The 27,684-nt window shown below is 36.3% G+C and overlaps 2 protein-coding genes and 1 long non-coding RNA gene across 3 annotated transcripts; 1 reads left to right on the top strand and 2 right to left on the bottom strand.

Moving 5' to 3' along the window:
- The first annotated feature begins 1,635 nt into the window (after window positions 1-1,635).
- Window positions 1,636-1,962, top strand: LOC104612189 (uncharacterized). The gene has a single exon (XM_010279527.2). It carries the CDS (start codon window positions 1,636-1,638, stop codon window positions 1,960-1,962), a length of 327 nt encoding a protein of 108 aa, XP_010277829.1.
- Window positions 1,963-3,163: 1,201 nt separating this feature from the next.
- LOC104612188 (uncharacterized) lies at window positions 3,164-15,982 on the bottom strand. The gene is made up of 3 exons (XR_737782.2): window positions 15,248-15,982; window positions 15,056-15,149; window positions 3,164-3,476 (listed from the first exon to the last, which is right to left on the bottom strand). It is a non-coding gene; the product is annotated as an uncharacterized LOC104612188 (long non-coding RNA).
- An 8,944-nt stretch (window positions 15,983-24,926) lies between these two features.
- LOC104612187 (GPI-anchored adhesin-like protein) lies at window positions 24,927-27,392 on the bottom strand. The gene has a single exon (XM_010279526.3). It carries the CDS (start codon window positions 27,244-27,246, stop codon window positions 25,120-25,122), a length of 2,127 nt encoding a protein of 708 aa, XP_010277828.1. The 5' UTR covers window positions 27,247-27,392; the 3' UTR covers window positions 24,927-25,119.
- Between the last annotated feature and the right edge of the window lie 292 nt (window positions 27,393-27,684).

The raw sequence follows: 27,684 nt of genomic DNA, 5'->3' as shown, positions 1-27,684 counted from the left end.
ACCAATTATGTTGGTTCTGATGGTTTTGTTCTAATTAATAATCGGATCGGAACTGATTGATAATATGGGTTCGTTTGGTGTGTTTTTTGTGTGGTCTTTCGACTGTTTATAAGTTGAGCAGATTGATTTTCGGTCTATTTTTATTTGGTTCGTGAAAGATCTAGTCGTCAAAAGTTGAAGTGTTGAAAAAATATAAGAAGCCCATTTTGGACTGATTTCGGGAAACTTCAAATCAAGTTTTTTGTGTCTTTTGTGTTTTATTCTCGCATAGAAAGCATGGTTTTTAAAAACAAACCGGTGACCGAACCGGTCAGGGGTCCGGTTACCGGTTCGAACAGTCCAACTGTTCGACCCGAATGGCCGGCCCGTTCTAACATAAAAATAAAAAAATTTAAAAAATTGGAAAATGGTCAAAACTGTTTGAACGGTTCAAACGGTTAAACAGCCAACCCGTTCTAACAAAAAAAATAAAAAAAATTTAAAAAATCAGAAAACTCTCAAAACCGTTCGAATGGTTCAAATGGTTAACCGGCCGGTTCAGCGGTTTGCTGACCAAAATCAACAGTTTTGGGGGAAAAAGCTATTTTGGAGGAAAACGGAACCAATCAGGTGACCGATTCCCGGTTTTTCTAGTCCGACTGTCCGGTCTAGTCCGGTTTTGAAAACAATGGTAGAAAGACGCATGGAAAGACGTGATACTACCAAACTAACTTCAGGCTGCTCAGATCTTCATGCAAAAGCTCTATGCATCTTTTAACTGTCAGAGCTACCAGAAGATCTTCCCAAAAAGACATGCCAAATGGGCCCATAGTTAATACTATATAAAAGTCTCCTAATTTTCATATAATTGTCATCATGGTTTTCAAAACCAAACCAGACCAGAAAAAGCGGAAACCGATTCCGTTTTCCCCCAAAACTGTTGATTTTGGTCAGTAAACCGCTGAACCACCTGGTTAACTGTTCCAAAGGTTTTGACCGTTTTCTGATTTTTTTAATTCTTTTTTAAATTTTTTTGTCAAAACCGGCTGGTCATTTGAGTCAAACGGTCGGACCGTTCAAACTGATAACTAGACCCCCAACTGGTTCGGTCACTGGTTCGTTTTTAAAAACCATGATTGTCATAGTTTTTTTTTTCTTTTTGTCTAAAAGGATTAATTTACTAGAGAGTATATTAAGTAATTTTGGCTAAAAACACTTATTATATCAACATCTATCTCATGTAACCGATTAATCAGTTTGGGACTGGTACACCCTGTGGTGAATCATCCATTGTTCTTCACGACTAATGGGTATAATGGGCTTTTCCCGAATGAAAAGCCCATGATCAGAAAAACATCCCTATCAAGCAGTATCAATCAAGCTCAGTTGCACCAAAAAACGTTTAGATAAGAGTAGGCAAGCTTCTCCTTCCTTCTGTTTTCCTCGATTAAAAACCTTGTAAGGTTTGTTCTTTCAAACATTTCTCATAACAAGTCATCTCGGTTGGTCAGCCTTGTTTAAGGCAAAATGACGTGTGAGACTTCCATAGTCCCGTTTAAGAGAAAAGTTCAGTGGAGAATATCACAACCCACCAAACCCAACTCTTCTCCTTCAACCTTCTAACCATCCAAAGTCTCTTCTCCCAGAAGATTATTCATGGAGGGTCTCATTCCTCTGGTCTACAAAGCCATCAAGAGAAGCAACACTCGTCGGAAATACGAGTGCCTGTCGTCCGGCCAAGCTGCTAAAGGCTACAACCTTGCCGAGCTGCAGACCGACCGTCACATTTATCTGGGTCCACCGCCGGAGAAATTTCCAGAACTCAATGAAAAATATGATGGCCGTCGGAGAAGCAAGTCGGTCAAAGAATTCTCAGCGGGTGGATTCTATTCTCCACAGCCAACTGGTAAGGGGCCTCGTTTGTCAAAGGAATTGGCAGGATTCCGGAGTCATCGAATGTTCTCGTGTATAAATGGTGCCTAGTTCTGATCTCCTGCTGTTGTCCATCAAACATATTTGATGCATAATGGTGCGACAGAATCAATAAAAGGGCTAGTTAGCCTAAGTTCACCATCTCATATTGCACAAGGTAACGTTGTTTTATCTAGTCATATTTATATCTGTAAAGAAAGAGAGAGAGAGATGATTTCATGTTTGTTACTCTTTGTTTCATTACAAGTAAGTACTCAAGAATTTGTTGTTTTGGAAAGCAATAGGTAGTGAAGAATAGGCAAGTAAATATTAATTTCATATCAATACCATTGTTTTTTTTTTCTTTTCCTATTATTACATACTAGAGAGAGGAATGGGAGGTGAGGGCACGGCAAGGTACAAATGGTGTCAATGGAGCGGTTTTGGATTGGACAACGTTTGGTTCAAAATCAATTTGGACAGATTAAACAGATCAATAAGATAATGGATTGGATCAATTCGGTCCAAAATATTTATCAGATTGGATTGGACCTAGTTCGTTCGTAATAAATTTATATTGGATTGGGTTGGATTAAGTCAATATCTAGTCCATTAATATAAGATGAGAATATATGTGTCAATGGACCAGGTTTGGGTTAAAACCAATCTAAATCAAATCCAGTCAAATTGACACCCCTTATATAAGATGAGAATATATGTGTCAATGGACCGGGTTTGGATTAAGCTAATATCTGATCCATTAATATAAGATAAGAATATATGTGTTAATAGACTCACATTGGACTGGACCGGATTGAACTAAATCCAGTCCAATTGACACCCCTAGGTGCACGTGAGGCCCACCAAGAGTCGTTTTGTAAATTTGATACCGTTATTCTTATCTGGAGGGGTGCCAAGTGACCATCTCGATTGCTGGGTCATCAACATCTTTTTGTGGGATCCAATAATAAGATCCCCTAATCTTTAATTTTTTTTCAATTTCATTTGGTATTACATATTACACATTAGGGGGGATTTAGGGATAGGGTGCATTTGAGGCCCACTAACCTTAACATGCAGTTCTGTGGATTTGATCCCGAACTTCCATATTTGGAAAGATGATATATGCATATTGAACGGCCCTGATTAAATGATCTAACCATGTTATGGACACGTTATATGGCTTGGATTTTGAAATGGGCTCGTAGCTTAGTAAGTTGTTCTTGGAAAGTCACAACTCTATGAAAGTCAAACCTCAAAAAAGCCCAAAATCTAGATAGATTTGAACTTTCATTCTAGGATTGTTGTTTTAGAAAACATGGAAATGGAAGCGATAAGAGACTTCAATTGGAAGGTTAGCGAATGAATGAAATGAAAATGAGCCTTGGAACCAAGTATGTGAAAGAGAAAGGTATTCAACAGAAGTGAGGCCAGTAATGATTGATGTGTCAATACTTCCTTCAAATTGATTGTAAGAAAGATCCAATGCGTGAAGGGATGTCAATTTCCTAAACAATGGTTGAGACTACCCACGAAATCGTTGCCACTAAGATCCAACTCCTGGAGATTCCTTAGTTTGCACAACCCTGCATAGTGATTCAAAGCATGTAAATTAAATAATTAATGATTCTGTAAAGAGCAGTGCTAAAATTGGCCTTGGGTGCATCCTCCTTGAGTAAAGAGCAATGCTAAAGTATAATCCTTATACCCACTCTAGCTATTTGATTAGTATTTCCTTGATTACTAAAATTGCGCATGCAGCATTCTAATTTCTAAGGCTCTACCACCAAAATTCTAACTTCTGTAAGTAAAAAACAAAAAAAAAAAAAATATTGACACCACCATTAAAAATGTAATGTTTTTAACTTTTAAATGAAAGTCTTTTATTTTTAACATATACTACTTAGATGAAAAATAAATTTACCAAAATATTGATTTAATGCCAAAAAATATAATCAATCATCACTTTGATCCTCAAAAGCTTACTTATCTTCACTTCCTCTCACATTTCAGAAGAGAAAATAAAAGTTCCTTAATAAAAATCAACTTTTCCTTTTTCTTCTTAACATTTTTTTGTTTTGCTAAGCAATGTTCTTCTCAATAAGTCATGATCAATTTATCACTTTCACTCATTATTGTTATTATTATTACTTTTGAATATTATAATTTTATTTTTTAATTTCAACTAATTCACATCACACCGTAAATAATACGCATTTTTCTAAATATGTCACATCAAGTAAAGTCTCATTATATGATATATTATTAGATTCAAAAATCAATACCTATTATATACTTCATTGCAATGTTTTAAATCTTAAAAAGCACTGAGAATAAATTCACAAAAAAAAATTAAAATTCAAACTATCATTACACACAAATCCATGCTCAAATACATGCATGTATATTTTGTTCATTAAAAAAAAAATAACCATATGTCTTATGAAAAAAGCTCTCTATTCTACTGGCTCTACTATTTTACTATATATTAAATATGAATTATGAAATGCACTATTTTAAAAAACTTATATTAATTAAGTTACTCTATATTTAGGTAAAATTATTCATTCTTAATTTAAAAAACTAAACTAGCTTTTATTTATCAATATTTTTATTCTAATTAATTTTGTTTTTAAGACATGTAGTGTGAATAAATTGAGATATAGTGTCAATTTATCTATAATAAAAGTTAATAGCATTCATAATATTAAAATATACGATACATTGATCTTTTTCTATAAAATGTAATAGAATTTAATTCACACCTTATATTTTGATCTAATTTAAATCACATATAGCGTGTGGTATAATTTATACTATAACCAATTTAATATATATTATGAAATAATATTAAATATTATTCTTCTTTTTGAATTATATAGACATTACTTTTGGAGGAAATACCATTTTAATGTTTTTCTTTAAAGACTATTGTGTGAGACTTTTATCTTAAATGCGCTTAAAGGTGTTTATCTATAATAAACAATTTAACATTGTATCTTTTACTTAATTTTTTTTTTATTTTTTAATTTTTACATCAACTATAAATGCAAAACCCATGCAATAAATTGATATTAAACACCTTATTTAATAAATATATTTTATTAAAAATCAACTAAAAAGGTTACTCATCATTAATATCATATCCTACATCATTTGAAGTGAGTACTTTATAAAAAATAAAATGACCATGTCACTTTTATTTTAGAATGGAAGAATAATTCTAAATTTTTTTCTTGAGATAGTCGTATATTTAAAGTATAAGACTTACGTTTGAGAGTATAAAAAATACTACTTAGAAATTATTTCTTAAAAAATTAATAATCACTTGTCTAAAATAAAATCCCTCTACTTTTAGAAAATAAATACATAGTAAATTTAAATATAATTTTTCTGGATTAGAGTTTTAAAACACATGTGCATTGATTCAAACTTTGAAAAAATTATCAAAAAAAGTATAACACCACTTTAGCCATTGAATACTCATAAGTTAATCAAATAAATTATTTTAAAAAATTATATAACCATTAAAATCTCATAAGTTATTTCAAAACATATAGAATATTTGTTTACCTTTTTATCAAAGTAAGTTACACTTTTAAAAAATAAATAAATTGATCATTATTATCAATATAAACCAACTTTATGCATAAAAAGCAACATCTCCTTATTCATACGAAAATAAAGATAAGTTACATTAAATATAATCTTACAATTTTTAAATTGCATCTTCTTTTAAAATAAAAAAGTTACCAATGACACAATAATTGAATTGGTAAGTTGTCCCTCCAAAATATGACGTGTAAAATAAAGGGATCATAGTAGATAAGGACAACTTTTGGGCCTTAATATCAATAAAAGTAATATTTTTAATAAAATTTCAAAAATATGTTAACATTTTAAAAATAACATCAAATAAGGGCAAAAACACTATTCATCTTCTTCCTCTTGCAGATCATTTCTTAGCACGACCGCCTCTGGCAACACCTCCGCCACTACCTCAACCCAATGCTGCCACCTCCGCCTCCAAAAGTGGGCGGAGGCGGAGGCAGAGGTGGGCGGAGGTGGTAGCGCTGGTGGATGGTAGACCAACGCTGTCGCTGTCTCTGCCTCTGCCCACCTCTAGAGGCGGAGGCAGAGGTGGGCGAAGGTTGCTAGAGGCGGTGGCGGACGGCGATGCTGATGAATGATTTGTAAGAAGAAGAAGATGAACAGTAATTTTGCCCTTATTTGATATTATTTTTAAAAAGTTAACATATTTTTGAAATTTCATTAAAAATATTACTTTTATTGATTTAAGGCCCAAAAGTTGCCCTTATCTGCTATAATCTCTAAAATAAATTGCCCATAAAACTATACATACTCTATAATATGACCAATGAGCCTCAACTAAATCCCTAAAACCATAATTTACAATCGTGAAAACTAATCTAATATAGATTAGCCTTACCAATTGAAAATTAAATAACCCACTTAGAACCTAACTTAATCTAGTTTAAAATACCTCAAATATATACACTAACTTAATTAATTAAAAAGTAAATCACCCACATAAAATCTAATTTAAACTAGCCTAACCCATCAAAGATTAACCCACCTCAATTATCTTATCCTAATAAATATCAACACACTCACATAAACTCATTTTAACTAATGTAAGTCATATACCTATAATAAAAGGGAGAGTTTCACAATCTCTTTTTTTATCTTTCGTCAATGGTATAATTTTATTTTTCCAATTTTATCCTTTTAAATCTTTAATTTCTTCCCTTCTTCCAACATTATCCTTATATAATCATGATGACACGTATTCCCTCCCATACTGTAAGCATCCAATTGATTTGGGGCTCACACCATGGCCAAAATGGAGCTACCACCCATCTATTTAAAAAACATGGAAGTGATGTTCCTCTCATACTTAAAGACATGAAATAAAATGAAAAAAACAATGACTCTCATAATCCAAATAACACTCTAGGGATCCAATGGAAAGAAGAAGGAAGGTGTTAGTAAGAATGGCAACGGGGTGGGTTTGGGTAGGGATAATATTCTCTATCTTCGACCCCGATTTAGAGATAAATCCCTATGCCTAACTCGATCCTCAACAAAGGCGGGTTCCCATAGGGACCCGAATCTCCAAAATTTTTTAATTAATAGAATTTTTTATAAAAATAAATTTACATAAAATCAAAGATATTTTTTAAAAATAAAATAATATTTTAAACATATTTTGATATATATATATACAATATAAATAATATCATATATATATATATATAATAACATATATTTAATATATACATATATATAATCGGGGTTGGGTCGAAACGGGGACTTCATTCCCTATCCCTGACCCTAGGATTCCTATTAATCCCCATCCATGTCCCTTCCCCGCTAAGACAACCCCCACCCCCTCCTTGATGAAGTTGGGCACCCGGCTAGGATAAGAAAATTGTCGTCCCTAGGTGCTAGGCACCCCTCCCCCATGATTTGTGTGGAATACCATTCTTTTTAACCCTTATAGTAAAAAGACTTCCAAATTCACAAACAAAAAAAAAATAATAAACAAACAAACAAATAAGCAAAGTAATTGGGAGATCTCCCAATTCTTTGTTATCCTCTCATAGGTTTCCTACTAGTAGTCTTCTCTTGAAAGCCAATTTTCAATTCTTATATTCTAATAGCACAAGAAACATAAATTCACCCAAAGAAATAAATCTTTGCACAAGAGAAAGAATAACATGGACATAATAAAAAAGAGAGATTACATGCACCTAAAATCTAAGAAAGAAGAGAACATTTCTTCCACAAGCTGGAGTAACCCAAAAATAATTCACACATTGAGAAAAAAAAAAGTTATACATTGCTCCTTACAATTAGAGTAACTAGCAAGAAAAAGAGATGAAAAGAAGCTAAATTTTCAATCAAAACTGAATTCTTACAAGCTATCTTAACATATTCTCAAAAATACTTGATGAACATGGCAAAACACAGTTACATATAGATTTATCTTACTTTATTTGTCATGCAAACATACAAGGAAAGAATAAGAAAATAAAAGAAAAAACTAAACTACATTAGAGAGGTTGTAAAATATATCTTTTCGTGGCCTTCTTCCAACTATTAAGGGCTGTTGTGAGATGACTTTTAAGGTGCTCTAAGAATGTTGAGGTGTCCTTGACAACCTTGACAGCAAGGAGAGCATGAAAATGCAATAGGGAACTCACTAGTGAGAAGAACATTCAGGATGAGGGGGTTTTATTTTTCTTTTTTGTTGTTTTTCTTGCTAACAAAATCAAAAGGAGAGATGATCGAATGGAGAAAAGAAGGGGAGAAAAGATTTCAGTTAGGGAGGTCTAGAGAGTACATAGAGGAAGAGGGAAGAGAGAAGATAGTGAGTTTGTTTCACTCTTTGAGACATTGGGAGAGAGTCCAAATGCTTAGTTTGAAATTATAATGGAGAGGAGGGAAGCGTTTCTTGCTTGGTACAAAATTTTGGCTTTTTTGGAGTCAAAGAAGTATGTTTCCTTTCTACTGTAAGCCTCTAAGAAAAAAGAAAGACTTACACTTTTATAGGAGTGGGGAGTGTTTTGAAATTTCATAAAATTAATAGGAGCACATAGCCAAAATTTGGAGGAAAAGTTAGGAAAATCCTAGGGCTTCAAAGGTGACAAGTGGTGGAGGGTTTTTACAAATTCTAAGAATTCGATAACTTATGGAAAGGGGCTGAGTAAGGTGTAATTTCAAAGACTCTAAAAAGAAAAGGACCTTTTGGATGCCCAAGATTAATCTTGAGCCTCCCCAGGAAAATCCAATGGTTAGGGGAGTGCCATGTATTAAGGGTCTCTTTATGAAAACCAAAGTTATAAGGGATTTAGTGGAAATGGGCCAAAAATTAATTTTTTTTTTTTTGGAAATATAGGGGCCTTAAAATGAATGAACATCCAAGATTGTATGATCCCCTCCCATTGAGATCTAATGGTTGGAAATTAAGCCCTCATGGCTAAAAGTGCTCTAGGCTCTAAGGGAGAACAAATAAAATTCAAGGAAATGAAATCTCAAATTTTAACATGGGTAAGAGGGGTATTTTTGTACAAAATTTTTATAAAAGGAGGTTTAGGTGGGATCAGGTCAATTTGAGAGGGTCAAACATGATAAAAGAGTTGGGATCAAAGAGAAAGTAAACCTTAAGTATTTCATCGAATAGGATTACGGAAACTGGAATCTATCCTGATGGTGGGGTAAAATGGAAATTTTTGTGCTAAAATTTTTCATGGGGGTTCTTAGGTCTCGAAAAAAGGTAATGGTGGGGGTTTAATAGCCTCAAGGATGTCTTAAGGTGAGAATTTGTAATTTGGAGAGTAATGAGTAATAAGAGCCATTAAATCAGAATATTTCTATATGAATGGGTAAAATGGATATTTTGGGTCTAAAATTTGATAAATGGTCGATAAGAAAGTTTAGGAAGGTGCTAGTAGGTCCTATATGTCTTGGGGGTCATACCGTACTAGAGATTTTGAATTCGGATAGTCGCGACCAATGAAAAGGCTTAATTTAAAATCTGTTTATATAAGGGGACAACACTAGTGTTTTGATATTTGAAATTTGATAAATGGTCAATTGAGAGGTTAATGAAGGTATTGGTCAGGTTTAAGGGTCTTAGACGGTGTGTTGCAATGAAGATCTTGAAATAAGAGAGTAACAACCAATAAGGATGGTTAATTTGAAATCTTTTTAAATGAAGGAAAAAATGGGTATTTTGAGGTATAAATTTTAGTGCAATTTTAATCGGGAGTTAGATGAAGGTTGTGGTAAGGTTTAGAAGTCTTAGATAGTGTGTCACGATGGAGATCTATGGTTTTAGATAATTATGGCTAATAAAAGGGCTTAATTTGGAAACTTTTTACACAAAGGGTAAAATGAGCATTTTAAAGTATAAAATTTGGTGAATGGCCAATTGGAGGTTGATGAAGGTTTTGGAAAGTTTTGGAAGTCTTGGATGGTGTGTCATGATGGAAATCTATGATTTTGGATAATTACGACTTATGAGAGTGGTCAATTTGGAATCTTTTTAAATAAAGGGCAAAATGGGCATTTTAAGGTCTTAAATTTGGTGGATGGTCGATCCAGAGGACAATGAAGGTTGTGGTATGGTGGAAGTATTGGATGGTGTCACAATGAAGATCTGGAAATAAGAAAATGATAGCTAATAAGAATGGTTGATTTGAAATCTTTTTAGATGAAGGGTAAAATGCTTTTTTGATGTATGACATTTGGTGGGATGGTCAATCGGGAGGTCAATGAAGGTTCCGGTAGGGTTTTGATGTCTTATATGGTGTTTCACAATGATAATCTCAAAATAAGAGAATGGCGACCAATAAGAATGATCGATTTAGAATCTTCGATGGTGTGTCATAATAGAGATTTAGAAATAAGAGATGAACGATAAATAAGAGTGGTTTATTTGGAATCCTTTTAAATGAAGGGTAACATGGATATTTTGAGGTCTAAAATTTAGTGTATAGTTGATCATGAAGTTGATGGAGGCTTCGGTGAGGTTTGGAAGTCTTAAGAGAGGTGTTAGGATGGAGATTTATGATTTGGTGGGTAGTCAATCAAAAGGTTGATGAAGGCTTTGATAAGGTTTGGGGTTTTGAGATAGTGTACTATGATGAAGATTTTGAAATAAGAGAATAGTGGCCAATGAAAGCGCTTAGAATGAAATCTTAGCTTGATGGATGGGTAAATGGGCAAGTCTTGGGTTGAAATTTTATGGAGAGGCACGAATTTGAATTGTGGATTCATTGGGACTCTTAAAAATCAACTAACTCATTTACAATCAACCTCAACTAGTGTAATTCACTAAAACCCATCAAAGACTCTTATGCCCCATTTATTTTTTGGTAAATACCTAAAACCCACATCAATTAGCTTAATTAACTAAAAATCAACTCATTCATTTACAACCAACCTTAACTAATGTAACTCACTAAAAATTAAAGCCCATTAAGAACTCTATAAAAGTCGACTAAACAGGGTTAATTTGGTCTTTTATCTTTTATTAAGTGGTGCTTTATCACTTTTGTCTTACTTTAAGTTACATCTCCCCACACTTAAGTAGGGGCATATTAGTTATTGTAAGCTTAGCTATTTATATAAGCTTGTGGTTGATTAAGAGAAAATTAATTCCCTTTAATCTGAATCCTTATTTTTCTTCTTTTTCTTCTTCTCTCTTCTCTCTTCTCTCTTTCTCCCCTTTTCTTTTTCTCTTCTCTTTGTTACCTGCAATTGCAATACAAGGACTGAAATATTAAAACACATCTCTCCTTTCTTTTCCTTCTTTTTTGGGTTACATAGTATGATAAGGGACAATAAGAACCTATGGCAACCTTATTCCAACAATCCGAGGACTTCTATCATGATGAGTGAAAGTCTTAGTGATAAAGTGGTGGTTTATGTGGTAGTTTGAGCCCTCAATTTAGTTTCAGCAAGGCCTTTCCTAGTCAATTAACAATGTTGATGTTGGTTGAAGTCTTAGTTGCATTTTGTGGTGGAGAAAGTTGTTGAATGCATTCCAGGTGGTGTTCTTACATGTCTATCCTTTCTATATGGACTAGAAGGTGTTGTTAGGAGGTGAGTGAAATGTTGTAATGCCTAAGTAATAGCCTTTTGTGTGTGTGTGGCTATGTATATGTGTGTATGTGAGTTGGTAGCAAAATAATAGTGATGGTGTTGATAGTTATTGAGTAGACAACATTATGCAACAATAGGAGATACTAATAGTGATCAAAAATAAAATGTGATGATACCCCCTGATTATCTACTTATGCAAATGACATCAATCAAACTTAATGGTGAGAATTATGTGCCATGGGCTAAAGAACCAAACCAATAAAGGTTTTTCTTAGGGTTAAGAAGAAAGTAAAGCATGTAAAGGATGAAAAACTCTTAACTGAATTTCAAGGGTATAGTGATTGGGAGCAAGAAGATGCTCAAATTATGACATAGTTGTGGAACAGTATGGAGCCCAAAATAAGTGTAAACTTTATATACTTAAATGCAGCTAAGGAGATATGGGATCATGCTAAGAAACTTTACTCTGATTAGGATAACACTATAAGAGTATGTTGGCTCTACTAAGAGTATTTCAATTTGCAACAAGGAAATCAAAGTCATGAAAGGTACTCTGCTAGTATGAGAAACGTTAGGAATGAACTAATCTCTATCATCCCTTAACCTCATATTTTAAAATTCAATGATAGAGGAAGAAACTTGGCATGACCAAATTTCTGATGGATTTGAAGTCAGAATACGAGCCAATTAAAGCATAGATATTGGGTGGTTCTACTCTTCCCTTTCTTGATGAGGTGTTTGCTTAACTTCTTAATTAGGATTTCACTTGGACCTATAGAAAGCACTACTAGTTCTAATAAGTTAGCAATTGTTACAGCAAGTGGGGGAAGCTATGAAAATCGAGGTGGTGGTCATAGAGTTAGAGGAGGTCACAATGGTCCTATGTTTAGTCAAGGTGGTAAAGGTAGTGAAGGTTGGGCTACAGGGAGATGATGTAGTAGAGGACAAGGTAATTGCCATACAAAGTTTACCTATTGTGAAATGGAGGGACATACAATTAATTTATGTTATGATCTACATGGACCACCTTCTACATAGGCCAATCATGTTGTGATTGGTGATAGTGAAGTGGGCGATAACCAGTAGACTAATCAAACACCTTCTACATTTGTGTTTGAAAGGAGATGATGAGTGTTCCCTATACATCCCAGCATTCAAACAGTTACCCTTACCCTTACCCTTATTCGGGTAAGTTCATTTACTCATGTTCTTTTATTTCCCATGTAAATAAGATAATGATAATTTTAGCCACAAAAATCCAGAATTAAAAGGGGAAATTTTATTCCATCCAAATGTTTGAAACTTTTCCCCTAGGTGGGAAAGTTATTTTTCCACATGGAAGATAGGTACCACTTACTTGGGTAAGTGAAACTCGATAAAATAAATTTTCCACAAACTTTACATAAATTTGAAAAAATTAACATAAGTGTCTTTGTCAATGAGAACCAAAATCCTATTTACCAACTCCACCCCCCGCCCTCCTCAAAATCCAAAAAACGAATAGACCCTAGGTGTGTTTTCTTCCCTCTCTCTATCCTCCACCTCACATATTGTTACTTTAGCAAATGGTTTTACATCTCCCACTTGTGGTGTTGATAATGTTGACATTGCATCTCTATCTTTATCATCTATTTTATAGGTGCCTAAATTCCATTTAATCTTATGTTTACTAGTAAATTAATCAAGTCCTTTATTTGTTCCAGGAGTTTTTACCCTTCTTTTTGTGTTTTTAGGGATCTTAAGACGAAAAAGAAAATTGGTGGAGGGCATAAAACTAATAGACTGTATTATCTTGATGGTGATGACCCTACAATAGCACTTCTTTCCTCCCTTACTCATATCTAGTGGCATCACAAGCTTAGTTATCTATCTCTTAAAGCTCTCAAATTACTTGTTACGTTATTGAGTTATCTTTTATCACTACAATGTGAGTCAAGTTTGTATGGGAAACACCATTGGGTTTCCTTTGGTCCTAGAATCAATCATCATGTATTAAGTCTTTTTGCTTTAGTCCATTCAAATGTTTGGGGTCCAAATAAAATTGTATCTTATAATGGTTACAAGTGTTTTGTAATTTTCATCAATGACTATTCAAGCATGATTGATTTAAATTATAAAAGAAACAAGTGAATTATTCTCTATTTTTTAAAAAATTCATGCTAAAAATTCGCACCAAGTTTGGTGTTCTAATAAAAATCTTTTGTTTTAATTCCTTATACATACATTCTATGACAAAATTGGGTGGTTGAACAAAAGAACCAACATTTACTTAAGACAGTTCGGTCCCTTCTACATCAAATGAAAATGGTTTTGGAGTGATGTCGTGTTTATTACTTGTTTTCTCATTAATTGAATGCCTTCATTCATCCTTTATGGTTGTTCTCCCTTCTTTATTTTGTTCCCTACTTCATCTCTATTTCCTTTAACTCAAATAACCTTTGGTTATATGTGCCTTGTTTAAAATCTTGGACTTGGATTTGACAAGTTGGATGAACACTATACAAAGTCTATCTTCTTTTGCTATTATAGGACTCAAAAAGCTTATAAGTGCCATAGTCCTCTCACTCAACGATCATTTGTTTGCCCTGATTTTATCTTTTTTGAGTTGGTTTCATTTTTCAATAGTGCTTACATTTTTTCCTCTCCTCCAACTCGAATGGTTCCTCTTTGAGTTCAAGTTGATGATGCCATCCCTACTATTCCAATTGGAGTCCAAGCCTTCACCTCCTCCAATGTAGACACATGCTGAATGACCACCAATCAAGCAAGTATATACTCGTCAGCAGACATCGACTCCACCCCTTATTTCTTCTTTGTCGAGAAATCCTACCCCTGTATTGCCTCCTACTTTTGAACTTGACCTTCCCATTGCTTTGCATAAATGTTGTGTACTTTTCACATGATATTTAATTATGTTTCAGTTCTTAACCTTTCTACTACCCACCACCAATATTCAGTGAAGTAGTAAAACAATCTCCTCGAGTTTGGTTAGGCAAATCCAATAAAGTAGGAAAAGAATTTGATATGAGACAGTGTCAGGTTGATTACTCAACATTCAGCTATAATTTGTTGTGAGCATCGAAAAAATTGGCTCACTTGCCACTTAGGCAAGAAAATGGAGTCACCACCCACCAGTTTAGGAAATGGAGGTAATGGGACCTCCAAGAATGATTTTCAAAACAGTTCGCTTTAATAGTGACTCCAATAACCCAAGGGACCGATTCGGCTAGTCCAGGTAAGACTCGAATGGGAGAGGGAAGGGATTAGGCACCCCTCTCCCGGGTCCAATAGGTGGGGCCCACATGGTATCCTAATCAAGCATAATAACAATCAATTAACCAAATGAAAAACACAATAACAAACAAGAACAATAAACCTACCCAACTAAATTCCAACAACTACTTAACTTATTAAAATAACTGAGCACAAAGAAACTATAATCTAATTAACACATAGACGTAAGGAAACAACCGAAACTATGACAGAACTGGTAATTTCATAGCAAAATGCATTTAAGATGATTACTACATACAAGGAAAATCTATGACAGAACTGGGTGAGAGTACAGAGCCTACAGAAGCCGATTTGGTGGAACTTCATCACCGACTCCATCAGTTTTCCCTTTCCTTAGATCAAAACAATAGCAAGATATAAGATGATAAAACCCAAAAAAATAGGAAGAAAAAAGAAAAAAATCACACAAAGGGGGTAATGATAGAGTTACCTGATCGGATTTGGGCCTTATAATGAATTGATGAGGCAGGGAAGTGGGAAGGCGGATTTGCTACGGGTGCACATCACTCTTCTTCAAACTTCACGGAGCTTGATCATGAGATTAGTGACGAAAACAGAGAAGATCTGTGTCGATTTCAGGATACTGGAGATGAGTTCCACCACCAGAGGTGGAGGGGGGTTGAATTCGTTGTTGGAAATGGCAGTTTGATCAGGTTGTCACAGCGGAAAACGGTGGAGATTGGTGGTTCGGGTGGAGATACGATAAAGAAAGAACAGAGGATGGGGGATCATGAAAAGAGTGGGAAAACAATGAGAGAATGAGGGGGAATGATGAGAGGTTGTGAGAAAATGAGAGAGGTATAGAGGGAACATCACCGCTGTCGCTGGAAGTTGCAGCTGCGGCGGTGAAGTTCAAATCGAGAGTAGGGGAAGGAGAGGTGTTTGAACTTAGAAATAAAGAGGAGAAATAATGGGAGAGAAAGAGAGAGAGAGAGAGAGAGAGAGATCCGTAGCGGGAGATCTTATGGGGTTTTGTCGCTGCCGAGCCCTGGGTACAAATCCGCCGTTGCAGCGGCGACGACAAAGCGGGGAGCAGAGGGAAAAGGGAGGGAAGAGAAGAAGAAGAAGATGATGAAGGCCGGAGATGGGGGTTGTTGTCGCTTCGTCGCTAGTTCAGTGTTCGAATCGAGGGGAAGATGAATATTGTCTCCTTTCAAATTCTTGGTTTAAGGCGAATAAAAAGATTAGATTGGATTTATATGAGAGGTAGGGGCGTTTTCATAGTATTTTGTAATTTGAGGGGTATTTTTGTAATTTTAGGAAAGTCTAGTCAAACCGGGTCAAAGGGTGGTCATACCGAGGTTCTAGGTGGATGGCTAAGATTTTGGGTCAAAGATGGAGGGTTGAGATGAGTCTGACCACAGAGGGGGGTTTGTGTGTATAAGCTAGCAGGATTGACCGAAATGAACTTTTTGGATAGAAGGGTTAACGAGGGTATTTTTGGCTGAAATTTTGTAGGGTGGGGTTTTTGGAGATCTTGAGTTGTTTGGTGGGGTTGGGTTGGACCAAATGGTCCTAGACCGGGCAGATTTGAAAAAGGTTTGGTTTGGTTAATTCGGAGGTATCCAAACAGAATCTTTGTGTGATTAAAGGTAAATGGAGGTGTTTTAGGCTGAAATTTCATATGTGGGTATTTGGGGGTGTCCGGGATCTGATGATGAGATCTGATCAATCTTAGAGGGTCGAGATTGTAGGAATTTGGGTCAATGGGTTATTTTAGAGTGGGATCTTGGTTTGATGGAAGGGCAAATGAGGGAATCTGAGGTTGAAATTTCATGGGCAGGTGTTTTGGTGTGTCTAGAGTCTAATGGTGTAGCTAACTAGAGAAATCGAAATGGAATCTTCATTTGATGAGGGGTAAATAGGGGAATCTTGAGTTGAAATTTTATAGGTAGGTGTTTTTAGAGGTCCTAGGTCTGGTGGTTGTGTCTGATCTAATGGTTTAGGTGTAAGTGAGGGTCGATTGGGGGCCATTGAATAGGTATCAAGCAAGTTCGACGATGAATCTGAGGGCTCTAGGGCTGGGTTTTTGGGTGTTTTAGAGAAGTCGGATGAGTCTGATCGGGTGTTTAGGGTGAATTGGAGGTAGAAGTGGTGAACTGAGCAAAAATCGGGTGCTAACACATGATATTCAATTATGCTTCAATTCTTAACCTTTCTACTACCCATCACCAATATTCAGTGAAGTAGTAAAACAACCTCCTCGAGTTTGGTTTGGCAAATCCAATGAAGTAGTAAAAGAATTGATATGAGACATTGTCAAGTTGATTACTCAATATTCAGCTATAATTCTAAGGTTGAAAAGATTTTTGCCTCGTTTAGCACATCTTTTCATGTGGGTTGTCGACTTTTTAGAAGCCCGGCAGTTCATTTTCTGTTCCTCCATTTGGTTGGGGGAATATCTTTCCCTAAAAATGCACGAGAAGCTCAATTCAAGCTTATTTTAGGAAGCTGGAAATGGAACTTTTCGCTTACTTAAGTCTCGTCTTCGTGTGGAAAGACATGCCTCCAACAAAACGATCTTTGGGCTGCCAAAATCATTATGTAGAAGCTCACTATGTCTTTTGGCTATTAGATCTTCCAGAAGACCTTCCAAAAAAGACTTGCCAAATGGCACCTTTGTTGGTGGTATATGTAGATGATATTTTTATATCTAACAATGATAGATTGGGACTTGATACATTAAAAAGTCTTTCTACAATATCACTTTCACACAAAAGGACCTTGATAAGTTGAAGTACTTCTTGGATATAAAAGTTGCAAGATTAAAGCATGGTTTTGTGCCAAAGGAAGTATATATGTTCTTGATCTATTGGAGGAGAAAGGGTAGGTTGTTAGGTGATAAACTGATCATTGCTAGGCATATCTTGTACAGTATGATTTCTCAATTGATTTATATCATAATTAAGTCCATATTTGCATGTGCAACAGGGATAATTTGATGCAGATTGAAGGGAGAAGATTCAAACAAAATTTGTTTCATCCGGGTCATCCAGATTTGTCAAAGGATGATGCTACGTTGAACTCTTGACAATGATGTTGAATCAAGATGGTTTGTAGAACCCAAGATGTGATTTGTTGAATTAATATGGTTTGTAAAACTGATTATTGCCACACACTTAGTAACACTAGATAGACAGAAAGAGAGAGAGAGGGAGGAATCTAAAAAAGGAAATGATAGCTAGAACTCAAATCATCAAAGGGATATATAAATTTAGGTCTTATTGAATATATCAACATTTTAATGGGAGAATAACAAAAACCTTGGGGTTGGTCAGTTCATGACTTCATGACACTACTTGTCATCATGTAGGGACATTCAGAGAGCTTTCTCTATATCATCCACTTTCTAGTATCACCAATGAGGATAAGTATTAGTTAAGGAGAAAGAATTCGACCACTCTTTTGGGGTTTCCTTCATTCTTAAGTTAATTATCCTGTGCAGTTTATTAGATTGGAAAGTAATGTGTAACATTAGATTTGTTGGATCTCGTGTGTGGTCTTTTTCCATACATTAGTTTAAATATAAAATCCCAATATGTGTGTCAATGTGGCTTGTAGAAGTAGAAAAGGAGATAAATTAATGGAGTTGAGCGGAAAATTTCCAATCCAAGTCCTAGAAGTGGACTTTATCAACTAATACCGATGTCTATTACTAGTCACATGGCAACATGCATTTCACATGCAATCCATGGAAAGAGAGAGATGGGATAGTATTGAAAAAAGAAAAAAATAAGAGACATAACATCCCTAGCCCTATGCATTTGCTTTTTTTTTTTTATTTTGTTGTTTGTAACAATGTTTTGAAAAATAACCTAAAGAACCACTTAGACTAAATGGGTCAATCTGTAATATCATAAATTATATAATAAATTTTAAAAATATAAAATAGAGAAAATGTAGAAATTTAAATGATTTTTTTTTTTAAAAAAAATCATTTTTCTAATATTATATACTCATCATATTAAGCAAAAAAAACTTAACAAATAACAATCAATGCTATTAATGATAAAAAAGCTAAAAATACAGAAAAAAAAACAAAGGACTTGGACGGATATTAGGTTTGACACATTGGATGTAGTTAGGCTTTCAGGATTTTACTGTAAATAAAGGATATTTTATTATTAAGAAGGTCTGATATGTAATGTGCTTCTGATTAAATCGAAAGGTTCAACCGGCTGGTCACCAGGTTGACCGGTCTGACATTTTGGGCCTATCCCATGGACATGATCCCTGATCTTATGCCCAGGATGGGCCTACATTATTTTGGCCTTTAATCATCAGGCCTTTGATTGAACGACCAAGTGAGATGTGAGGAATGATGGCTTGAGCTCTATTGTTTTCCCTTTTTTTTTCTTTTTTTTGAAGTAAGCCCAGCCTATTTATTTAGGCTATATTTGCCTATTTGGTACCATGGTCATTTTTCAATCAAATCGCCTTGGAAAATGTAAAAATGGGTAGTAAAGTATATAGAATCTAATGCACAATATCTTATTATTATAGGAATTTGCATCTGCACATCCCAACCGTGTATTAATAACACCTCAAAATGACAAATGCGGTAGATATTCCTAATATATGCTGAGATGTGAATGTGGGGCGCCTATCTAAACTCATATAAAGAAGCAGAACACCTATATGGTATTGAATAGTATTGGAGTGGCAGCATTTCTTTGACAAACAACCATTATCAAATATGTGCATTCCACTATTCAAAAATGTTTACTTCCTGTCAATCAATCTACTGATTTAATTATCTTTATTATTGATATGCAGGAAAAATATCCGACTCTTTATTCAATTTTGACATTATCATACTATCATTTATCCTGTTTAAAATTATAGGAGGCCGAACTTCCACTATTACCTCTATTGATCAAGTTGAATTTGTTGCTATCATGCAAGCCTCAACAGAAATCCAGAACTGGAATTGTGAAGATATCTTTATATATTCTGGTGCACAATAGATAGTTCGAGCCTTACAGAAGACAACAGATTTGCCCTGGTCGTGCCTTGGCTTTTGTTAAAGACCAGAAACTTAGTTATGAACCTTTCTAATGTGAAGTTTTATTTTGTAAATCGAACTTATAATGTTCCTGCCCACACGATGTCCCAAATGGCTAAATTGCATTCTCACCCTTTATTTTGTTATGTATGACTATCTTGTTGGGACTCCGAGGGTAAGGGTGTCGATGGACCAGTTTTGGATTGGACCCCGTCCAGTCCAAAATTAATTTGGACAGATTGGATGGACCAACAAGACATATTGGATTGGACCAATCCAGTTCAAAATATTTATTAGATTGGATTGGACCTGGTCCATCCATAACAAATTTATATTAGATTGGGTTGGATTCAGCCAATATCTGGTCTATTGATATAAGATAAGAATATATGTGTCAATGAACTGGATTTGAGTTGGAACCAATCTAAATCAAAATGAATTTGAACAGATTAGACGATCCAGACATTGAATTAGACCAATCCAAATTGGTCTAAAACATTCATTGGATTAGATTGGACCTGATCCATTTATTATAGATTCACATTAGACTGGACTGGATTGGACCAAATCCGAGGGTAAATGACTTCGTAAATATTTTAGCTCTCTAATATAGTAACCTTTATCTTTCCAAAAAAAAAACATGTAATTAGTGAGGCCGGGCCCAAATACTTTAGATTGATAACTGTGCTACAGAAAGTTGTTTGGCCTAAGAGGCTTTAATACTTATTTGCAAGCAGCCGTATTACCTTTGTACAAGTACAAACCGCTAACTCTGTTAACTTTTTGGCTATTTCTTTGAGCTTTCTTATCCGTAGAAAAAAGAGAAACTAAGCCCATGAAGCTACAGATGCAATGATGAAGATTACCCAAAGGGATAAGCCCTTATTGCTTCAAATAATGATTACTAATGAACGCATCAGTCAAAACTAAAAAGCATATAGACCCAAAAAAAGGGGCCAGAAAAACCAGGGATAGACCAAGAATAAGAAGGGCGGACATGAGTGTAAGTAATTAAAAAAAGATTTATGGGCCCATAGTCACAGAAGGGAATGGCGGAACAGGATTTATATGGCCAACCACATATGGATGCAACAAGCTTCAATGATGACAATATGAAAATATAGAAACTCACACAGGGCCCGTTTGGTAGGGCTGAGCTGCATATCCAACTAAGCTGGTTCAATTTGCTTTGTAGTACTCTGGATAAGTTATTTAAAGAGGCTAAAGTGATAGCCCTTCAGATTTGTTCTCTTTTTATTTTTTATTTTTTTATCAAGTATAATTTATGGACTGTTTAAGTGGAGACCACTCTTGGAAAATTTAAGTTCGCTATACTTCTATTCTCCCAATAGTTGTTCATGGGTTAGGATCGGGCTTGACTTTTGCCAACATTTTAATGGGCCCAATTCCAAACGTGAGCCTAAAAAGTGTAAAGTTGTGTTCAAAACCCGGTCCATAAACAGGTCTATCCCTCCCAAAGGGCCAGAATGCTAGAGCGCTATGGAGACCAATTTGCAGAGCTGCAGTATGTGAGAGTAAGAGAGAGAATTGAATTTAATTATAAGTTTCAGTTTGGCTTAAGAAAAGAGAGAGAGAGAGAGAAAGGAAATTATAGCTTTCAGCTCATGTGGAAGAAAAATCAGAAAACATAAACCGTACAATAAGGTGGCTTTTACTTTGAATAGTTGAAGTGTTGAAGAAAAATAAGACATTTGAGCTGGATAGCTTGAGTGGTTTGAATATCGTATTGAAGGACTTATCAGGTTGAACTCTGGGCAATTCAAAACGGTGGCCCATTTCTTTGGTGAGACTGTGGCCTGGCGCCTTCAATGGAACCCTGTAGAGCCCTGTCAACTGAATCAAGAAAAATGAGCGCGTCTCTCGTGGGTGAGTCATCACGCCTCAAGCCTGGTCCGATGTGGCCAAAATGCTGGCCACGTGGCATGTTAGAAGCCTTGGCCTGAAAGATCAAGTCCCAAACATGACACATCACTCCCCTGCCCTCCGTTTTTAGGATAATTCACACACACTGTTAGCCACATGTCCTCCAGCAAATTCTATCTATCAAAACTTCTCTAGAAATGACTAGAAGTTTTGGATGATACGCATGCCTCCAATTGAAACCAAAATTTGCAGTTATCGATATTCAGGCAACATACTTCCATGTAAATGGACCGGTTTTGGATTGAAACCCCGTCCAATCCAAAATCAATTTGGATGGATTGGACGGATCAACAAGACATATTGGATTGGACCAATCTGGTCCAAAATATTTATTAGATTGAATTGGACCTGATCCATCCGTAATAAATTTATATTGGATTGGGTTGGATTAAGTCAATATCTAGTCCATTGATATAAGATAAGAATATATGTATCAATGGATGGGGTTTGGGTTGAAACCAGTCTAAATCAAAATGAATTTGAACAGATTGGACTGTCTAAACATTGAATCAGACCGGTCCAAATTGATCTAAAACATTCATTGGATTGGATTGGACTTGGTCCATTTATTATGGACTCACATTGGACTGAACTGGATTGGACCAAATCCAATCCAATTGACACCCCTACTGCAGGGTGTTTGGTTCTGTCACTTTAGCAGTTCCCCATTCTTGCTTTTTTGTATGCATCGAGAATGGTAAAAGTGGACTTTGGTTCTTGTGCATGTCTACTAGACCTGTTCATGGGCCAGGTGACCCGACGGGCTGGCCTGGCCTGGCCCGACCCCCGGACGGGCTTGAACATGCTTATAGGCCCGCGGTCTTAAAGTCGGGCCAAAAAGCCCGGCCCGCAATAAATTCAAGCCGGGCTCGGGTTTTGTCAAAATAGCCCGGCCCGAGCCCGGCCCGGCCCGACCTAATATTAAACTTAAAATTAGTTATGTGATTATGTCCATTTAAATAAATTTTTTGATTTAAGAATGTAAAATTGTGTTTTAAAATATAAAAGAAAGGGAAAAATAACATCTTGTAGGTCCATTGTTCATTTAAATAGAAAAAAAAAATACTATCTAAATTTTTAATTCTAATTTGAATAGGGAAAATTGTTTTTTTTTCAATTAGGTCGGGCTTCGGGCTTGGGCCCAAGTTATAGGCCCGTTGGTCGGGCCAGGCTCGGGCTCGGGCCTAGTATATTTTCATTAGTGACAAGTGAAAGCCCGGCCCGACCCATGAATAGATCTAACGTCTACCATTTGGGAAAGTTACTTTTTAAAGCTTCTACAAACAATTAGGAGTTTTTTCATTATTACGCGAATGTGGTGCCTAGTTGTCATAAACGGTTGTAATTATTATCTTTCTTGGTTTTACAAGCAAATAAAGTAGAAATGTTGAATGAAAAAACGTAAACGGAACCAAACACATTCCTGATCTATATACATTGGTTTTTTAGCCCATCTAAACACAAAGGTGATTTTTGGCATTAATGATGATTTTTCTTTGCTGATTATTAAGAAATCGGTGGTTTTTGAAAAATCATCAAAATTATTGTTTGGTATCATTTATGTCATCTAAGCAGTTTGTTTAATACTTAATACCTCCAAAATTTGGAGTTACCTAAAAATCGAGGAATGACCAAAAATGGTGATCCCTCAAGATGGGCCAATTTCAGGAATCATTTTTTCTGCCGTTATCCCAAAGATCACAAAATTCAACCAACCAAACAGATTGAAAATCTCCGGTTCTTCTTTATCCTCGTGTGACTCCGATGTGGCACCAATTTTTGGGAAATCAGCATCAATGCCAAACATCATGTATCAATATTTAGAAGTTAGAACCATGCTCTATAATGGTTTCCAATCAGGAAGCCAAATTGAACTCCATCTAGGGCTGCAAACTGATCAGATTCAATACTCGACCCATTAATATTTGAACTCAAAGCAAATCTTTTCCATTCAGATGCGGCTTGGACAGGATTTGGGTATCTTGTAGCATTAGTAAATCAAAAGGGAGGCTAATCAAACCCTCATGTGAATAGGATTATGGGACAGTCCTTTAAATGTATCCATGTCAAAGGTGTTTTGTGCTTTTTGACATGATGTTGGTTCGATACACATGGAAAAATAAAGGTGTTTGTGCTCATTGGTGTGTTAGACACTCAGCACTTTGGGGAAAAAGGAGTGAAGGGAGAAATTATTAATGGTGCATGACACGGAATACCCAACAAAAAAATCATCAATACATGTGTCATTTCAGGATTAGGTAAAAAAGGACAGGTACTAATGATTAAGAAAACATTGTATATTAACAAAATGAACTTAACATTATATATCATGAAGAACATAAAAATAAATTTTGTAGACTAGAATCTGTGACCTACTAAGCATACAATATTCAACTCTACCTTTAGATAATTGCTTTTATGTAGATATAATAAGCATATAAAAAAACCACTTTTGGACTGATCATATCTGATCAGGTTGGGGTGGATCCATAGTTGATCCAATTATAGACGGATGAAATTCAAATTGCCATAATCAGATCGAATTTGAAATCCGTTATAGCCCTACTTGGATCTTTATCTCGATATTTGAAGGAGAGAATCAGAAATGAGCCAACACAAGACAGGAAAAGGGGATGAGTGGATCATAATTTAAAGCTAAACACGGTTATAGAAGCCTTTTCTAATCTACCCATGTCATCCAAGATTATCAACCCAAATTGGTCAGTTTGAAAGAAAACTCAGCAATTCAGCCCGGATCTGGTTCTTATGCACATATGCTACAGAAACTAACCCAAACCTGCCACAGGATTAACATTACCTGTTTTGAGGGTCCAGAAAATGCAGATTTCTTAACAATGGTAAATATCATCAACCAACCCAGTTCCTGACCTACTCGGATCATCAAGTGTACTGTTATTACCATGTTGGTGATGTATCCATGTACAAACGAGGTCCATATAGAATGAGTACCATAATGGGTTAAGATCTGCTAACTGCAGATCCATAGCCATACCAACAAGGCACTGTCACCACAAGGATGAATGTCCCACCACTAAGAAAGGTGAACCTTTTGTTTACAGCTATTGAGCCTAAGAATAGCAAACCATAATTAGAAATTTCTCATAATACATCTTCATCACAGAGAAACTGGGAGTAGGAATGCATTATATAAGAAATGAACAAGAATGCTAGTTATAATATCCTCAACTGCATCAAAGTGCAAATCAGGTTACAATAGTATAGATGGCTAGGGTGGTCCTCAATTGGTGATTCTCAATCATCAATCTGGAAACCCAGCCTTGTGGGTTAGCTGATTACAAAAAGAAATAATCAGAGACTAAAAAAAGAGGTTTCTATGGTTGAAATAACTGGTTTTTGTAGCACAGAGTCCAATCAGAATCCTCTGATGCCACCAGCCCACCTCCTTCTGTGCTTATAGACTCTGCACATGAACTGGGTATCTGAGGATGAAGCGTCAGTCTGCTTTTTCCCTCAATTACTGGTTCTTCACATACAAATTCAGGAGACCCACAAGCATCAGTTGACAACAGATCTTTTCTTTCTTTCTGATCAAGTTCAGGACTGAAATTGAAGTTATAACGACTGTTATCACAACAGTTAACTTCTTCTTCATCTGACCATCTACAGCAATCTAACTCATCCATCTCATAAATCCGACTAACAAGTCCATCTCTCCATGATATCCTCATCTGCGATTGTGATGCATTCGAAAGGCTAGAACTTGAAATCCCCAAAGCCCAATCATTCCAAGGCTTCCAAATTTTCGAATGGTCAATAGAACTGGAAGGGGTAGATGGGTGTGAAAACTGGAAACTTAAACCAGGAAGTGGCAAGACATCAGCTGGATCGCGCATTGTCATGCAGCTTTCAGGAGACAAACTTGTAGCTGCTAAAGCATCCACCATGGAATCAAGTTCGAGCTGGCACTCTTGATAATCCTTTGCCTTCAGCCATGATGAACCAAGCCGTCTATCTGAGCTTGAACCAGACTGTGGGGTGCAAATCATATTTCCACTACCCAGAGAATTCCAAGAGAATGGGGAATTCTCTGCTGCATGATCATACCGGTATCCTCTCCCTTCAGGTGGCATAGCAGCCTTGAAACCACAGGTAGCAGCAATAGTACCAGTACATGGTGAACTAAAACCAACCAAATTATCAGATAAGGGACTAATTTGAGATACTGATGGAATAGGTCCCACAAACCCTTCAAATTCAGGGAGATCACTTTTTGAAGCAAAAGAACCCCTTCTCCACCTACCACTCCTAGTGGCAGTGGTACCATTGCCATAATCATTGTTACAAACATCTGAAGAAAGCCGATGACCAGATGAAGGTGAAGAAGGTGAATATAGTGCTCTAAGGTCGACCAATCTTCTAGATTCAGGTGACCCATTTGGAGATGTGCCCTTATGATCCTCCTCTTCATCATAGGGGGACAAGAGCCAACGCATTGAAGCTTCAGTAGGAGCAGGAATTAAAGAAGCCCTAGAATTGTTGACAAGCTCTAAAGCATTATCATCATCAGTGCCATTGAAATCCCTAACTTTACTAAACCCTAAACCCTCTCCTACAGTGAGAATGCCTCTTGCCCTGCATTTCCTCTTGTCAGTGACTCCAGAAAGAACATGGCCGGCAGCAAAACAAGCAGGAGTTGAGACCATAGACGACCCACATTGGAGCTCTGGAGATATTGAAACCTGAACAGGAGGAGTTGTGGTTGTTGTTGTTGTTGTTGAGTTCTCCTCCAAGGCCTTACCAGGTGTAGAACCCAAACCCAGCCCAGATGCTACCTTATTTACTGGAGTACTATTTTCATTCTCACCTGCTTCAGAACTAAGTAATCTTCGCTCAGAAGGCTCACCTGTATAAGCAAACATCCCTGTAGACCATTGCTCCTGCTGCTGCTGCTGCTGCTGCATTTTCTTCTGACTCTGAACAGGTTCCTCTTCCAAACAAGGCCCAGAAGTCGATTTCTTTGCAGGAGTGCCAGTGCTCCCCAAACCTGGTGGAGGTTTGAGTTGTTGGGTTGCTCTGAAACCGGGCTTTTTACCATTTTGCCACTGATAGAGACATGGAGTTCTCTTAGCATTCTGTGGGTTCTGCGATATAGGTTTTTCTGGGTTTTCTGAGAAGGATTTGCTCGGTTGCTTTTTTGCCGGACGTTTGCATCTGGGCTTCGAGTTCGAGGGTCTTGGATTTGGGGCTGACTTGGGTGTTTTCTGAAGAGTTTTAGGCCTGTTAAGAGGGGTCCTAGAAGAAGAGTTAGAGAGAAGGAATCTTAAGCAACCTCTCGGGGCTTCAATCGACAGAGAAGTACTGCTACTATCGCTGCTGTTGAAGCTATTGAGTTCCTTTAATGGATCCCGAGGACTCAGTTTCTTCTTCGCGTCATTACTCGGGTCGACCGTTTCTGATGCAGAAGAGCCCTTCTTCCTGAACCTTGAAACTCTGTTCATCTCTCTCTCTCTCTCTCCCCGTCTTGTCTCTCTCTGGCCGTCTCTCTATCTCTCTGATCTGATTCGGAAATGATTTTGAATATCAAAGGAGGGGGAAGTCTCTAAACTTTCACCCCCCCTTCAGACTTCAATTTGCTCCAAATGCCATCGTCCCAACGTCTGCTAATGATATAAAAATAAAATAAAGTAGAAAATACCAAAAATAAGTGGGCCCTAGGCGCATTACGCACCCCCACTTTAGCAACCATTATTGAATGATTATATGATTATATCCCTCCCTCGAGTGAACATGATTCAATAATGCAATGAACTACACTAATTTGCTTCAGATACGCACTTTGCAGTTCCGTTTATCCGTTACTCTCGTAGACTCTATACTATACAGTCAGTTTCATTTTTCTTTTTTGTCCTTCCAATCGACGCCATGGGATAAAGGAA

Source organism: Nelumbo nucifera, chromosome 1, assembly GCF_055504915.1.
Source record: "Nelumbo nucifera cultivar China Antique chromosome 1, China Antique-T2T, whole genome shotgun sequence".
Classification (NCBI taxonomy): Eukaryota; Viridiplantae; Streptophyta; class Magnoliopsida; order Proteales; family Nelumbonaceae; genus Nelumbo; species Nelumbo nucifera.
The sequence above is the reverse complement of the archived record's forward strand: the minus strand, read 5'-3'. Positions and strand labels throughout refer to the sequence as shown.

Excerpts from the sequence above, each read along its gene's own strand:
- LOC104612189 (XM_010279527.2), top strand. The coding sequence starts at position 1,636 with ATGGAGGGTCTCATTCCTCTGGTCTACAAAGCCATCAAGAGAAGCAAC.
- LOC104612187 (XM_010279526.3), bottom strand. The coding sequence starts at position 27,246 with ATGAACAGAGTTTCAAGGTTCAGGAAGAAGGGCTCTTCTGCATCAGAA.